General features: G+C 43.0%; 1 protein-coding gene across 1 annotated transcript in view; it reads left to right on the top strand.

Moving 5' to 3' along the window:
* LOC124803236 (zinc finger CCCH domain-containing protein 13-like) overlaps positions 1-15271 on the top strand; it is a 331812-nt gene that overhangs the window by 47275 nt on the left and 269266 nt on the right. The window contains exon 2 of the mRNA XM_047264417.1: positions 5367-5592. Coding sequence (XP_047120373.1) covers positions 5367-5592 — 226 coding nt within the window. The remainder of the gene's footprint in view (positions 1-5366; positions 5593-15271) is intronic.

The raw sequence follows: 15271 nt of genomic DNA, 5'->3' as shown, positions 1-15271 counted from the left end.
TCTTAACGACTTGCTTGAAAATATCATGTGTAGGCAGATGATACCGTTATCGTCGACGAATTGTTTTAGAAAAAAAGTTGTGCATAAGTTTATTGTAATTACTCTTTCATAACTTCGCTTTATTTCTTTATTGATTATTTCATGACTAGTTTCATATCTAAAGTCGCAAGTTGCCATCGTATTGTCCGGCACATACCCGAGACAGAACACGTTTGTGTCTTCTCTTTAGATATTAAAAGCTCTCCCCTTCATGTGTAAGCTCGACCGTACGACGGCTAGTCTCTGTCTTTAAAGAGAAAGAAGGCTTGATAATGGAGCAAGCCACCAAAGACGATCCACATCTGCATCTATATATACTTCACAAGCCTCCTTATCGTCTGTGGCGGGGGGTACTTCATGTACCAGTATCACTTCACCCCCTTGCTGTTCCAATCGCGTGTGGTACGAGAGAAGACCAGTTACTGGTAAGCTTCATCGTATCTATCTCCTTTTATCTCGATAGTCTTTTCGCAAGCTACGCACAGGAGCAAGCAATAAACAAGTTGAGTCTTCCAGGAACGTATATTCTTGGAATTTCAAAAGTATGCCATACCATAATGGAGAACGCCCCTCTTGCCGCGTCTCCCCTGGACTTGGCTGAACACCTCCGTGACACTTTCTCGCTTTATAAATAAACCTGTAAAGAAACGTGCTGCTCTTCCTTGGATCTTCTCTATTTCCTCTATCAATCCTATCTGGCACAGATGCCAAACGGACGGGAGATATTGAACTATTGGTCGAACGAGTGTTTCGTAAGTTAATTCCTTTGTTGACGGACTACACTTTTGAGGGTTGTTCCGATGAAACTCAGTCTGGCATCTTCCTTGCCCGCAATTAATTTTATGTGGTCATTCCACTTTAGATAGCTCCAGACGCCCACTCCTCGATATGTTATGGAAGTAACTGCTTCCAGTAACTGTCCTGCAATCCCTTAATCACACAATAAAGGTTCTTTCTGTCTCTGTACTGCGTGGGTGTGATTGAAGTGGTGCTAGGACAACGATGGAAGCTGAAGCTACACACAGGGGTTCAGTGTGGGCTAGAATTATCGTATGACTGCGAAACTTGTTAGATATGCTGAGGCGCTAATGTGCAACCGATTTATGCTGGAAAAAGGTTCCAAGACACGTAGCAATGACAGATATTGTCTGCAAGCGGCCTTGATTTAAATCAATGAGGAAAGTTAAAAATTTGTGCTGGAGCGGTATTCGAAACCGGATCTCTTGCTTGCTAGGGAGATACTCTAAATACTGACCCATCCAGACAGAGGGGTCATTTACTGCTACTGCACAGACTACCCTAGCACGCCTTCAGTCAGATCCAAATTCTCGACTTATCCACAACTACTAAGAAGACCACCATTTTTATAGTGGCTGTTGGATCAAAAACGGTGTCTTGTCTTTCGGACATGCCAGGTGGACATCTGGCACTGTGAACGCAAAAAAAGACGTATAAAATTATTTCGATATTAATGGATTAGGAAGGGGATATGGACAGAAAAGGTCAAAGCAAGGGAGAAAGGCATAACATTGATTTTATTATTAACGATTACGGCTAGTCGAATGACAGCGTGGATTTCATAGCGTCTTACAAACAGCGCCCGATGTGCATCTGCAGGCCGAAATTGGAACGAATTTTTTTCCATCCAAAAACGGCTGCACGCTAAAGCATGGGCATATCTACGAAGTTTCGCTGCCTTACGACAGTTGTGGCCCATATTGGACCTCTGTGTGTAGCTGGGCTACACATCCACCCGGTATTTGCTCCACTTTTCTTCTTTTTTTTTTTTTTTTTTTTTTTTTTTTTTTTTTTTTTTTTTTTTTTTTTTTTTTTTTGGTTGAAATTGCCACTGCCTGCACGAAGCGTTGATCCTCGCCAAGTCTTATTGCATTTCGCTATAATTTCCGATCGTTGCGACTTCTCTCTGTACAACAGCATCATCGGCGAAAAGCCTCGTGTAACTTCCGTCTTCACCTACTAGGTCATTTACGTGTATTGTGAAAACTCTACATCTACGTGATTACTCTGCTATTCACAATAAAGTGCCTCGCAGAGGGTTCAATGAACCACCTTCAAGCTGTCTCTCTACCGTTCCACTCTGGTAAGGCACGCGGGGAAAACGAGCACTTAAATTTTTCTGTGCGAGCCCTGATTTCTCTTATTTTATCGTGATGATCATTTCTCCCTATGTAGGTGGGTGCCAACAGAGTGTTTTTGCAATCGGAGGAGAAAACTAGTGATTGAAATTTCATGAGAAGATCCCGTCGTAACGAAAAACGCCTTTGTTTTAATGATTGCCAGTCCAATTCACGTATCATGTCTGTGACACTATCTCCCCTATTTCGCGATAATACAAAACGAGCTTACCTCCTTTGTACTTTTTCGATGTCATCCGTCAGTCCCACCTGATGCGGATCCCACACAGCACATCAATACTCCAGAATAGGGCGAACAAGCGTGGTGTAAGCAGTCCCTTTAGTAGACCTGTTGCACCTTCTAAGTGTTCTGCCAACGAATCTCAGTCTTTGGTTTGCTCTACCCACAATATTATCTATGTGATCGTTCCAATTTAGGGTTCAAATGGCGCTGAGCACTACGCGACTTAACTTCTGAGGTCATCAGTCGTCTAGAACTTAGAACTAATTAAACCTAACTAACCTAAGGACATCACACGCATCCATACCCGAGGCAGGATTCGAACCTGCGACCGTAGCGGTCACGCGGTTCCAGACTGAAGCGCCTACAATCGCACGGCCGCACCGGCCGGCCCCAATTTAGGGTATTTGTAATTGTAATGCCTAGTATTTAGTTGAATTTACAGCCTTCCGATTTGTGTAACTTATCGCGTAATCGAAATTTAGCTGATTTCTTTTAGTTCTCATGTGAATAAGTTCACACTTTTCCTTATTCAGGGTCAATTGCCACTTTTCGCACCATACAGATATCTAAATCATTTTGCAAGTCGTTTTGATCATCTGATGACTTTACAAGACGGTAAATGACAGCCTCATCTGCAAACAATCGGAGACAGCTACTCAGATTGTCTCTTATGTCATTAATATAGATCAGGAACAATAGAGGGCCTATAACACTTCCTTGGGGAACGCTGGATATTACTTCTGTTTTACTCGATGACTTTCCGTCTATTACGACGAACTGTGACCTTTCTGACAGGAAGTCACGAATGCAGTGGCACAGCTGAGGCGATATTCGATAGGCACGCAGTTGGGTTAGGAGACGATTGTGGGGTACGGTGTCGAAAGCCTTCTGGAAATTTAAAAATATGGACTCAATTTGACATATCCTGTCGATAGCCCTTATTACTTCATGAGTATAAAGAGCTAGTTGTGTTTCACAAGAACGATATTTTCCGAAACCGTGTTGACTATGTGTCAATAAATCGTTTTCTTCGAGGTACTTCATAATGTTCGAATACAGTATATGTTCCAAAACCCTACTGCAAATCGACGTTAGTGATGTTGTTGTTGTTGTGGTCTTCAGTCCTGACACTGGTTTGATGCAGCTCTCCATGCTACTCTATCCTGTGCAAGCTTCTTCATCTCCCAGTACTTACTGCAACCTACATCCTTCTGAATCTGTTTAGTGTATTCATCTCTTGCTCTCCCACTACGATTTTAACCCTCCACGCTGCCCTCCAATGCTAAATTTGTGATCCCTTGATGCCTCAGAACATGTCCTACTAACCGGTCCCTTCATTTTGTCAAGTTGTGCCACAAACTGCTCTTCTCTCCCATTCTATTCAATACTTTATCATTAGTTATGTGATCTATCCAATTAATCTTCAGCCTTCTTCTCTAGCAACGTTAGTGATATAGTCCTGAAATTCAGCGGATTACTCCTACTTCCCTTTTTGGGTATTGGTGTGACTTGAGCAATTTTCCAGTCTTTAGGTACGGATCTTTCTGTGAGCGAGTGGTTGTATATAATTGCTAAATATGGAGCTATTTTATCAGCATACTCTGAGAGGAACCTGACTGGTATACAACTGGACTGGAAGCCTTGCCTTTATTAAGTGATTTAAGCTGCTTTGCTACACCAGGATATCTGCTTCTATGTTTCTCATCTTGGCAGTTGTTCTTGATTGGAATTCAGGAATATTTACTTCGTTATATTAGAACAAATAAGCCCTCGCTCACAAATATTAAGTCAAAACTGACCTGGTTTCGACGCTACTATGAGCGTCGTCTTCATAATTAGACTAACTGTTCTAAAACATATTAGGTATATAGTACATTAATAAAATTAAAGTTTGTACAGACTCGAAAAGATGCAGTACTTACAAGTCACATATTAAAAAAGTTCTAAGCCAGAAAGGAGACGTCATGAACAGTTGTGAGATAGCGAGCCGCTAAGGGCTGCTCGTACTGTGAACAAGGCTTGCAAGCCTTTCCGGCTTAGAACTTTTTTAATATGTGACTTGTAAGTACTGCATCTTTTCGAGTCAGTACAAACTTTAATTTTATTGGCTAAAAATTGGCTCTGAGCACTATGGGACTTAACATCTGTGGTCATCAGTCCCCTAGAACTTAGAACTACTTAAACCTAACTAACCTAAGGACATCACACACATCCATGCCCGAGGTAGGATTCGAACCTGCGACCGTAGCAGTCCCGCGGTTCCGGACTGAGCGCGTAGAACCGCTAGACCACCGCGGCCGGCTTTAATTTTATTAATGTACTATATACCTAATATGTTTTAGAACAGTTAGTCTAATTCTGAAGACGACGCTCATAGTAGCGTCGAAACCAGGTCAGTTTTGAATTAATATTTGTGAGCGAGGGCTTATTTGTTACAATATAATTCTGGCACAGTCACTGAACCTTAGCAGCTATGTTCAAAGGTTTACATTTACTTCGTCTTATTTTGCGAAGGAGTTTCGGAAAACCGAGTTTAATAACTCTGCATTAATGGCACTGTCATCAGTGACTTCACCGTTGTTATTGCGCAGTGAAGTACTGTTCCTCCTTGTCTTGTTGCACGCTCGATGTTACTTTTACGCCGGAAGACTTCTCTCAGTTTAGAATTACATGCCGTGATCTGACATCCTGTAGGTTTCATGTTTTGTTCATTTGGCGGCAGTGAGGAACTGTATGGAACGCCTTCAGAAAGTCAAAAAGCGTGACATGCACACGAGTGTCGGTGTCAACTGCTTTCTGGACATCGTGGACGAATAGAGCGAGCCGGGCTTCACACGATCGTCGTTTTCGGTATCCCCGTCGAGAGAAGATGTTGTCAGCAGAGGGCCACGCGCCAGCTGCCTCGCCTGTACTGACGCGCGCTGACCGGCTGCCGGTGGTGGTTTCAGGAGCGACCGGGGCCCGCGGCGGCTCGAAGCTCAAGCGCAGCCAGAGCGAGCGGTCCTCGGAGCGTCCGCGCAGGGACCCTATCTCCGCCGCGTTCCACTCGCTGGAGCGAAAGCGCCACAAGAGCAGGGCGCAGCCCGAGGGCGGCAAGCAGCACGAGCCGCAGCCGGCCGAGCCGGCGCCCGTCTCGCCGCCCAGGAGGCGCCACCACAGCGACAACTCCGACAGGTGAGCGACGCCACCAGCGCTCTAGATTAGACTACACTGGAGGTGTGAAGCAAAAAACGCCTTCAGTCACAACTTTTCGTGTTTTATTGAATACACGATGCATTTCGGACCCTGTGGGTCCATCATCAGGTGTAATTTGTCTTAATACATATTTCATTTCTTCTCTTGAATGAGGTGAAAAGCGTACTGGTTCAAATGGCTCTGAGCACTATGCGACTTAACTTCTGACGTCATCAGCAGCCTAGAACTTAGAACTAATTAAACCTAACTAACCTAAGGACAACACACACATCCATGCCCGACGCAGGATTCGAACCTGCGACCGTAGCGGTCGCTCGGCTCCAGACTGTGCCTAGAACCGCACGGCCACTCCGGCCGGCAAACGCGTATTCCTGTCACGAAAAGGTTTAATGTTAGGTTATGAATTTCGTAAGTCAAACGCGGAAAATGTGTGCAAAATAGTGGAAAGGATGAACAGTGTAAAATTACCACATAATCCAAGAAAAGTGTTTTTAACGTTTTGTTGTTGTTGTTGTGGTCTTCAGTCCTGAGACTGGTTTGATGCAGCTCTCCATGCCACTCTATCCTGTGCAAGCTTTTTCATCTCCCAGTACCTACTGCAACCTACATCCTTCTGAATCTGCTTAGTGTATTCATCTCTTGGTCTCCCTCTACGATTTTTACCCTCCACGCTGCCCTCCAATACTAAATTGGTGATCCCTTGATGCCTCAGAACATGTCCTACCAACCGATCCCTTCTTCTGGTCAAGTTGTGCCACAAACTTCTCTTCTCCCCAATCCTATTCAGTACTTCCTCATTAGTTATGTGATCCACCCATCTAATCTTCAGCATTCTTCTGTAGCACCACATTTCGAAAGCTTCTATTCTCTTCTTGTCCAAACTATTTATCGTCCATGTTTCACTTCCATACATGGCTACACTCCATACGAATACTTTCAGAAATGACTTCCTGACACTTAAATCAATACTGGATGTTAACAAATTTCTCTTCTTCAGAAACGCTTTCCTTGCCATTGCCAGCCTACATTTTATATCCTCTCTACTTCGACCATCATCAGTTATTTTGCTCCCCAAATAGCAAAACTCCTTTACTACTTTAAGTGCCTCATTTCCTAATCTAATTCCCTCAGCATCACCCGACTTAATTAGACTACATTCCATTATCCTTGTTTTGCTTTTGTTGATGTTCATCTTATATCCTCCTTTCAAGACACTGTCCATTCCATTCAACTGCTCTTCCAAGTCCTTTGCTGTCTCTGACAGAATTACAATGTCATCGGCGAACCTCAAAGTTTTTATTTCTTCTCCATGAATTTTAATACCTACCCCGAATTTTTCTTTTGTTTCCTTTACTGCTTGCTCAATATACAGATTGAACAACATCGGGGAGAGGCTACAACCCTGTCTTACTCCCTTCCCAACCACTGCTTCCCTTTCATGTCCCTCGATTCTTATAACTGCCATCTGGTTTCTGTACAAATTGTAAATAGCCTTTCGCTCCCTGTATTTTACCCCTGCCACCTTCAGAATTTGAAAGAGAGTATTCCAGTCAACATTGTCAAAAGCTTTCTCTAAGTCTACAAATGCTAGAAACGTAGGTTTGCCTTTCCTTAATCTTTCTTCTAAGATAAGTCGTAAGGTCAGTATTGCCTCACGTGTTCCAGTGTTTCTACGGAATCCAAACTGATCTTCCCCGAGGTTGGCTTCTACTAGTTTTTCCATTCGTCTGTAAAGAATTCGTGTTAGTATTTTGCAGCTGTGACTTATTAAACTGATTGTTCGGTAATTTTCACATCTGTCAACACCTGCTTTCTTTGGGATTGGAATTATTATATTCTTCTTGAAGTCTGAGGGTATTTCGCCTGTTTCATACATCTTGCTCACCAGATGGTAGAGTTTTGTCAGGACTGGCTCTCCCACGGCCGTCAGTAGTTCCAATGGAATATTGTCTACTCCGGGGGCCTTGTTTCGACTCAGGTCTTTCAGTGCTCTGTCAAACTCTTCACGCAGTATCGTATCTCCCATTTCATCTTCATCTACATCCTCTTCCCTTTCCATAATATTGTCCTCAAGTACATCGCCCTTGTATAGACCCTCTATATACTCCTTCCACCTTTCTGCCTTCCCTTCTTTGCTTAGAACTGGGTTGCCATCTGAGCTCTTGATATTCATACAAGTGGCTCTCTTTTCTCCAAAGGTCTCTTTAATTTTCCTGTAGGCAGTATCTATCTTACCCCTAGTGAGATAAGCCTCTACATCCTTACATTTGTCCTCTAGCCATCCCTGATTAGCCATTTTGCACTTCCTGTCGATCTCATTTTTGAGACGTTTATATTCCTTTTTGCCTGCTTCATTTACTCCATTTTTATATTTTCTCCTTTCATCAATTAAATTCAATATTTCTTCTGTTACCCAAGGATTTCTACTAGCCCTCGTCTTTTTACCTACTTGATCCTCTGCTGCCTTCACTACTTCATCCCTCAAAGCTACCCATTCTTCTTCTACTGTATTTATTTCCCCCATTCCTGTCAATTGCTCCCTTATGCTCTCCCTGAATCTCTGTACAACCTCTGGTTCTTTTAGTTTATCCAGGTCCCATCTCCTTAAGTTCCCACCTTTTTGCAGTTTCTTCAGTTTTAATCTACAGGTCATAACCAATAGATTGTGGTCAGAGTCCACATCTGCCCCTGGAAATGTCTTACAATTTAAAACCTGGTTCCTAAATCTCTGTCTTACCATTATATAATCTATCTGATACCTTTTAGTATCTCCAGGGTTCTTCCATGTATACAACCTTCTTTTATGATTCTTAAACCAAGTGTTAGTTATGATTATGTTGTGCTCTGTGCAAAATTCTACCAGGCGGCTTCCTCTTTCATTTCTGTCCCCCAATCCATATTCACCTACTATGTTTCCTTCTCTCCCTTTTCCTGCACTCGAATTCCAGTCACCCATGACTATTAAATTTTCGTCTCCCTTCACAATCTGAATAATTTCTTTTATTTCATCATACATTTCTTCAATTTCTTCGTCATCTGCAGAGCTAGTTGGCATATAAACTTGTACTACTGTAGTAGGTGTGGGCTTCGTATCTATCTTGGCCACAATAATGCGTTCACTATGCTGTTTGTAGCAGCTTACCCGCATTCCTATTTTCCTATTCATTATTAAACCTACTCGTGCATTACCCCTATTTGATTTTGTGTTTATAACCCTGTAGTCACCTGACCAGAAGTCTTGTTCCTCCTGCCACCGAACTTCACTAATTCCCACTATATCTAACTTTAACCTATCCATTTCCCTTTTTAAATTTTCTAACCTACCTGCCCGATTAAGGGATCTGACATTCCACGCTCCGATCCGTAGAACGCCAGTTTTCTTTCTCCTGATAACGACATTCTCTTGAGTAGTCCCCGCCCGGAGATCCGAATGGGGGACTATTTTACCTCCGGAATATTTTACCCAAGAGGACGCCATCATCATGTAATCATACAGTAAAGCTGCATGCCCTGGGAAAAAATTACGGCTGTAGTTTCCCCTTGCTTTCAGCCGTTCGCAGTACCAGCACAGCAAAGCCGTTTTGGTTATTGTTACAAGGCCAGATCAGTCAATCATCCAGACTGTTGCCCTTGCAACTACTGAAAAGGCTGCTGCCCCTCTTCAGGAACCACACGTTTGTCTGGCCTCTGGCCTCTTTAACGTTTTAGCACCAGCAAACAATTTTTCTCCGTCGTTTTCGTACGTGTCACTTCATTCAAGAGGCACATTTGCACACACACACATGTTTGTAAACACTTCACTTATGTTTCTGTACGTGGTCTTGTCAAAGATGAATTTATTCGTAGTGCTAAAGATATAACTATTAAACAATTGGCATATGCAGGAAATAACGGCCGGCCGGAGTGGCCGTGCGGTTCTAGGCGCTGCAGTCTGAAACCGAGCGACCGCTACGGTCGCAGGTGCGTATCCTGCCTCGGGCATGGATGTGTGTGATGTCCTTAGCTTAGTTACGTTTAATTAGTTCTAAGTTCTAGGCGACTGATGACCTCAGAAGTTAAGTCGCATAGTGCTCAGAGCCATTTGAACCAGGAAATAACTTTAGAATAGGTCTTTAAAATTATTGAAATAACTGTGCCTTGAGAAATCTGTTTGTTCATTTAATACACATTCTGGTTTTTTGGTTTCGTGGAGATGTCTGAGCAAATGTGCCTCTTGAACCAAGTGGGCCGGCCGGTATGGCCGAGCTGTTCTAGGTGCTTCAGTCTGGAACTGCACGACCGCTACGGTCGCAGGTTCGAATCCTGCCTCGGGCATGGATGTGTGTCATGTCCTTGGGTTAGTTAGGCTTAAGTAGTTCTAAGTTCTAGGGGACTGATGACCTCAGATGTTAAGTCCCATAGCGCTCAGAGCCATTTGAAGTATTTTGAATCAAGTGACATGTACGAAAACGACGGGGAAAAGAATGTTTGCTGGTGCTAAAACGTTAGAAACGCTCTTCTTGGATTATGTGCTAAGTTTACACTGTTCATCTTTTTCCACTATTTTGCACATATTTTCCGCGTTTGACTTACGAAATTTATAACCTAACATTAAACCTTTTCGTGACAGAAATATGCGTTTCACCTCATTCAAGAGAAGAAATAAAATATCTATAAGACAAATTACACCTGATGATGGACCCACAGGGTCCCAAATGCATCGTGTATTTAATAAAACACGAAAAGTTGTGACTGAAGGAGTTTTTTAATTCATACCTCCAGTGTATTGAATACAGTCACGTTTTAAGCTGCAAAACATGGATAAAATTAAATAGATTAGATTAGATTCAGTTTTCGTTCCATAGACCCAAAAATGAGATGATTCTCGTGGATATGGATCATGCCAGAATGTATAACACAAAAGTCATAAAACATTTGAATATAACGCTTACTGCCCTGGTCATTTGTTAGGAGATTGTCGAAATAAGTGAATACATTAAAGTAAACTGGAACAGCTAATATTTACAGAATTAACACGCTCTCAGAGCATTATTATGTACTATTAATAAATTTATCATACACAAAATACCTGATCTTGACTGTTGTGACCAAGTGTTGACAAAACTGAAATCTAACAGATATTGTTACTTAATCTGGCTTAACAGTCTCTGTTAAGATATTCATCTATGGAGTAGAAGGAGTAGCCTATCAAAAAGTATTTCAAACTCTGCTTAAACTGTGCTTTATCGGAAACCAAGCTTTTAATGGTTGCAGGCAATGTATTGAAAATGTGTGTTACTGAATATTGGATCCCTTTTTGGACCAAGGGAAGTGATTTTAGGTGTCTGTGTAGATCCTTCTTATTCCTGGTATTGTTACTATGTATTGAGCTATTGCTTGTAAATAGAGAAATATTACTTGCAACAAATTTCATTAAGGAATAAATATATTGAGAAGCATTGGTTAGAATACAAACTTCCTTCAACAGGTTTCTACACGATGTTCTTGAATTTAAACCAAAAATTATTGTTATTACACGCCTTCGCACGCTAAAAGCTTTTGCTCGGTTTGATGAGTTACCTCAGAATATGATCCCGTATGACACAATAGGATGAAAGTAAGTGAAGTATGCAAGTTTTTTATATTTATACCTCCTACATCTGACATCATTCTCATTGCAAATACAGACTTGTTTAGGCGCTTACACAATTCTGTGGTATGCCCTTCCCAACCGAATTTATTATCAAGTTGTAATCCCAGAAATTTAATACTGTCAACCTCTTCAATCTACATGTCTTCATATGTTACACACATGCTGGAAGGAAATCTCTTACAGGTTCTGGGCTGCACACACTGTTTTTTTTTTTTTTTTTTTAATTTAGTGACACTGAATTAGCTTTAAACCATTTATTAATGTCAGCGAAAATTTGATTAGCAGCTATTTCTAAATCTGTACTTGACTTGTTACATATTGCAATGTTTGTATCATCTGAAAACAAAACAAACTTAGCATCTAGCAATGTAACAGACGCCAGGTCATTAATGTACACAAGAAAAAGCAACGGATCCAAGATGGAACCTTGAGGAACACAACATGTAATTAACTCCCAATCAAATGAAGACTGACAGCTTACTGCACAGGTATTTCGCAACGACACCCTTTGTTTCCTGTTAGTTAGATAAGAGTCCAACCATTTCGCAGCATTGCCGGTGACACCATAACATTCTAATTTACTTACGAGAACGCTATGGTTCACACAGTCAAAGACTTTTGACAGGTCACAAAAAATGCCAGTAGGCTGTAATTTATTATCTAATGAGTTAAGTACATTCTCTATGAAGTGTAAATAGCTTTCTCTATATCAGAACCCTCAAGAAACCCAAACTTAAGAAACATAGCTAATGCTGGCTGCGCCTGCAAGGGACTCAGCCGCCGTTGTCATCAGTTGTGAGATAAAACCTCCGTGTGTGTCTTCGTAGGCTATCTTAAAGCCACTTTAGGTTTCATGCCAGATCCTAAAATAGATCCTATTCAATATTTCGGCAATCCAACTGTTCGCCATCTTCAGGGGAGCGCTGCTTCTGATGCTGAGTCCCGCTGAGAACTGATGCCAAGGCTGCAAATCGACGTCCTATATAGGCCTCCGTACCGTGCACGACGTATGCACCGCCCACCATAGCGTGCGTCAGTTTTCAGTGACAGATAGGCGGGAGCTGAGAAAACTTGGATTTCATGGTCGAGTGGTTGCTCATAAGCCACACATCACGCCGGTAAATGCCAAACGACGCCTCGCTTCGTGTAAGGAGCGAAACATTGGACGATTGAACAATGGAAAAACGTTGTGTGGAGTGACGTATCACGGTTAACAACGTCGCGAACCGATAGCAGGATGGGCGAATGCCCGGTGAACGTCCGTCATCTGGCAGCGTGAGTAGTGTCAACAGCAAATGGTGTGATCGTGTTTTTCAAGAAGCTGGCTTGCACCCCTTGTTGTTTTGCGAGGCACTATCACAGCACAGGCGTACATTGATATTTTAAGCACTTTCTTGCTTCCCACTGTTCAAGAGAAATTGGGGGATGACGATTACATCCTTCAACACGATCGAGCACCTGTTCATAGTGCACACGGCCTATGGCGGAGTGGTAACACGGCAATAACATCCCTGTAATGGACTGGCTGCACCGAGTCCTGACCTGAATCCCATAGAACACCTTTGGGATGTTTTGGAAAGCCGACATCGTTCCAGGCCTCACCGAGCGACGTCGATACCTCTCCTCAGTGCAGCACTGCGTGAGGAATGGGCTGCCAGTCCCCAAGATACCTTCCACACCTGATTGAACGTATGCCTGCGAGAGTGGAAGCCGTCATCAATGCTAAGGGTGGGCCAACACCATATTCAATTCCAGCAGTACCGATGGAGGACGCCACGAAATTGTAAGTCATTTTTATCCAGGTGTTCGGATACTTTTGATCACATTGTGTATACAATCACGTCCAATGCTGCATCTATTGTCACCATAAAAATCAAAACATTTATCATAATTCTATTTCACTTCCTACGCAATTTTACGTATTTCACTTGTCAGTATCAATTGTACAACTAGTTCAGCATATTGCGCCCCTGGGGTTCGAACATCACATTGGACATGCTGCGCCAACCTTTCTCACTATCTTCTCGGGAGAGGGAAAAACGAAGAGACCGTTTGTTGCACAGAACAGTCCACATCCAAATATCGCATAAGTGGTTCAGATTACGGAAAATATTGCAGGTATTTTGCTGTGTCGTTGGCATAGTATATGTAACTTCTTTTTATTTACTGGGCTAATGCAGCAACTGCGATTTCTTGGAGAACGGTGCCCTTTTTTATGCCATTGCGTTGCTCTTGAATAGAGGAGACAGGCTATGCTTGTGAATGCATACACTCAAACATTTAGTAAAAAAGAAGTGAGAAATATATTAAATGTTTGCCCAGCTTTAACGAAGAATTATATACTTATCGCCCCTTTACTTATCTACCCTACACAAGTATCGTCAACTGTTCTAGGCATTGCTAACCTTTTCTGGAGTTGTAGAATGTCGTTTAAAAAGTCCTTGTTAAATTTTAAAAAATTTTAGTCTCTCAGTGCATAAAAATTTGAGGGTATCTGCAAATTACACACTGAAACAGCTGCCAGTTGTCTACCGAACTTGCAAAATGATTGTTTCAATAAAAGTATTTGTTTCTGCAATTTGATCAAAGTTAATTTTAGGCTAATCAATGATAATAGCGCCAGAATTTAGGTACTGTACGACGCATCGGTGTGGCTTGGTTGCTAAGCAGACGTCAGACCAGAATTTCGAAAGTGCGAAACTCAATGCTCACTTGACCCTAGAATCTTCCTTGCCACTTAACGTTTATTTCCGCTCTGGAAATGACAGTCTCTGTGAAAAATGGCAACTTGCACCGTACGTCCCCCCCGCCCCCCCCCCCCCTCCCCGGAATTGGCTGGGTAAGTCAATGCAAAGATCGGAGGAAGCACAATGGCTAATAAAGTGGTTACAGCTTTACCTTACATCTAAATTACAGAGAAAGGTGAAACTGCATACTTCAGTCAGTGGTTGTATTAAAATTTAACAACCTGTATGCATAAATCAAGGGTGGAAAATGATTTTCTTTCAATATTTCAGCGAAATGAGTTGTGAACACATGTCACTCGCGGAATTACCAGTGGTTGTGTGTAATGAGATGGGCACCAGTTGAATAGTGCAGTGTAAATTAAAGAAAGCCGCGATGACTGTTAAAATTTATGGCGACAGCTGTTGTTTACACACACTGAAACGGCCCAGCATGGGGTCACGTCAACGACGCCGACACCGCCACCAGCCGGCGTTAATACGAGCCGTGTGCTGCTGCCTGTAACGGTGGGCCATCCATCATACGCGCCGTTGTCTCAGGCTCGCCACGTCCACAGCGTCTCTCCCTCTCACCGGCTGTCCCGTTCTTCAGATTTATATACATAGCCGGCCGTTGTGGCCGAGCGGTTCTAGCCGCTTCAGTCCGGAACCGCGCTGCTAACGATCACCTCTGGCCGTAATAACGGCCTTGATACGCCTGGGCATTGAGTCAAACAGAGCTCGGATGGCGTGTACAGGTACAGCTGCCTATGCAGCTTCAACATGATACCACAGTTCACCAAGAGTAGTGATTGGCGTATTGTGACGAGCCAGTTGCTCGGCCGCCATTGACCAGACGTTTTCAATTGGTGAGAGATCTGGAGAATGTACTGGCCAGGGCAGCACTCGAACATTTTCTGTATCAAGAAAGGCCCGTACAGGACCTGCAACATGCGGTCGTGCACTATCCTGCTGAAATGCAGGGTTTCGCAGGGATCGAATGAAGGGTAGAGCCACGGGTCGTAAAACATTTGAAATGTAACGTCCACTGTTCAAAGTGCCGTCAATGCGAACAAGAGGTGACTGAGACGTGTAACCAATGGCACCCCATACCATCACGCCGGGTGATACGCCAGTATGGGGATGGCGAATACACGCTTCCAATGTGCGTTCACCGCGATGTCGCCAAACACGGATGCGACCATCATGATGCTGTAAACAGAACCTGGATTCATCCGAAAAAATGACGTTTTGCCATTCGTGCACCCAGATTCGTCGTTGATTACACCATCGGAGGCTCTCC

This window comes from Schistocerca piceifrons, chromosome 6 (assembly GCF_021461385.2).
Source record: "Schistocerca piceifrons isolate TAMUIC-IGC-003096 chromosome 6, iqSchPice1.1, whole genome shotgun sequence".
NCBI classification, from domain to species: Eukaryota; Metazoa; Arthropoda; class Insecta; order Orthoptera; family Acrididae; genus Schistocerca; species Schistocerca piceifrons.
The sequence above is the reverse complement of the archived record's forward strand: the minus strand, read 5'-3'. Positions and strand labels throughout refer to the sequence as shown.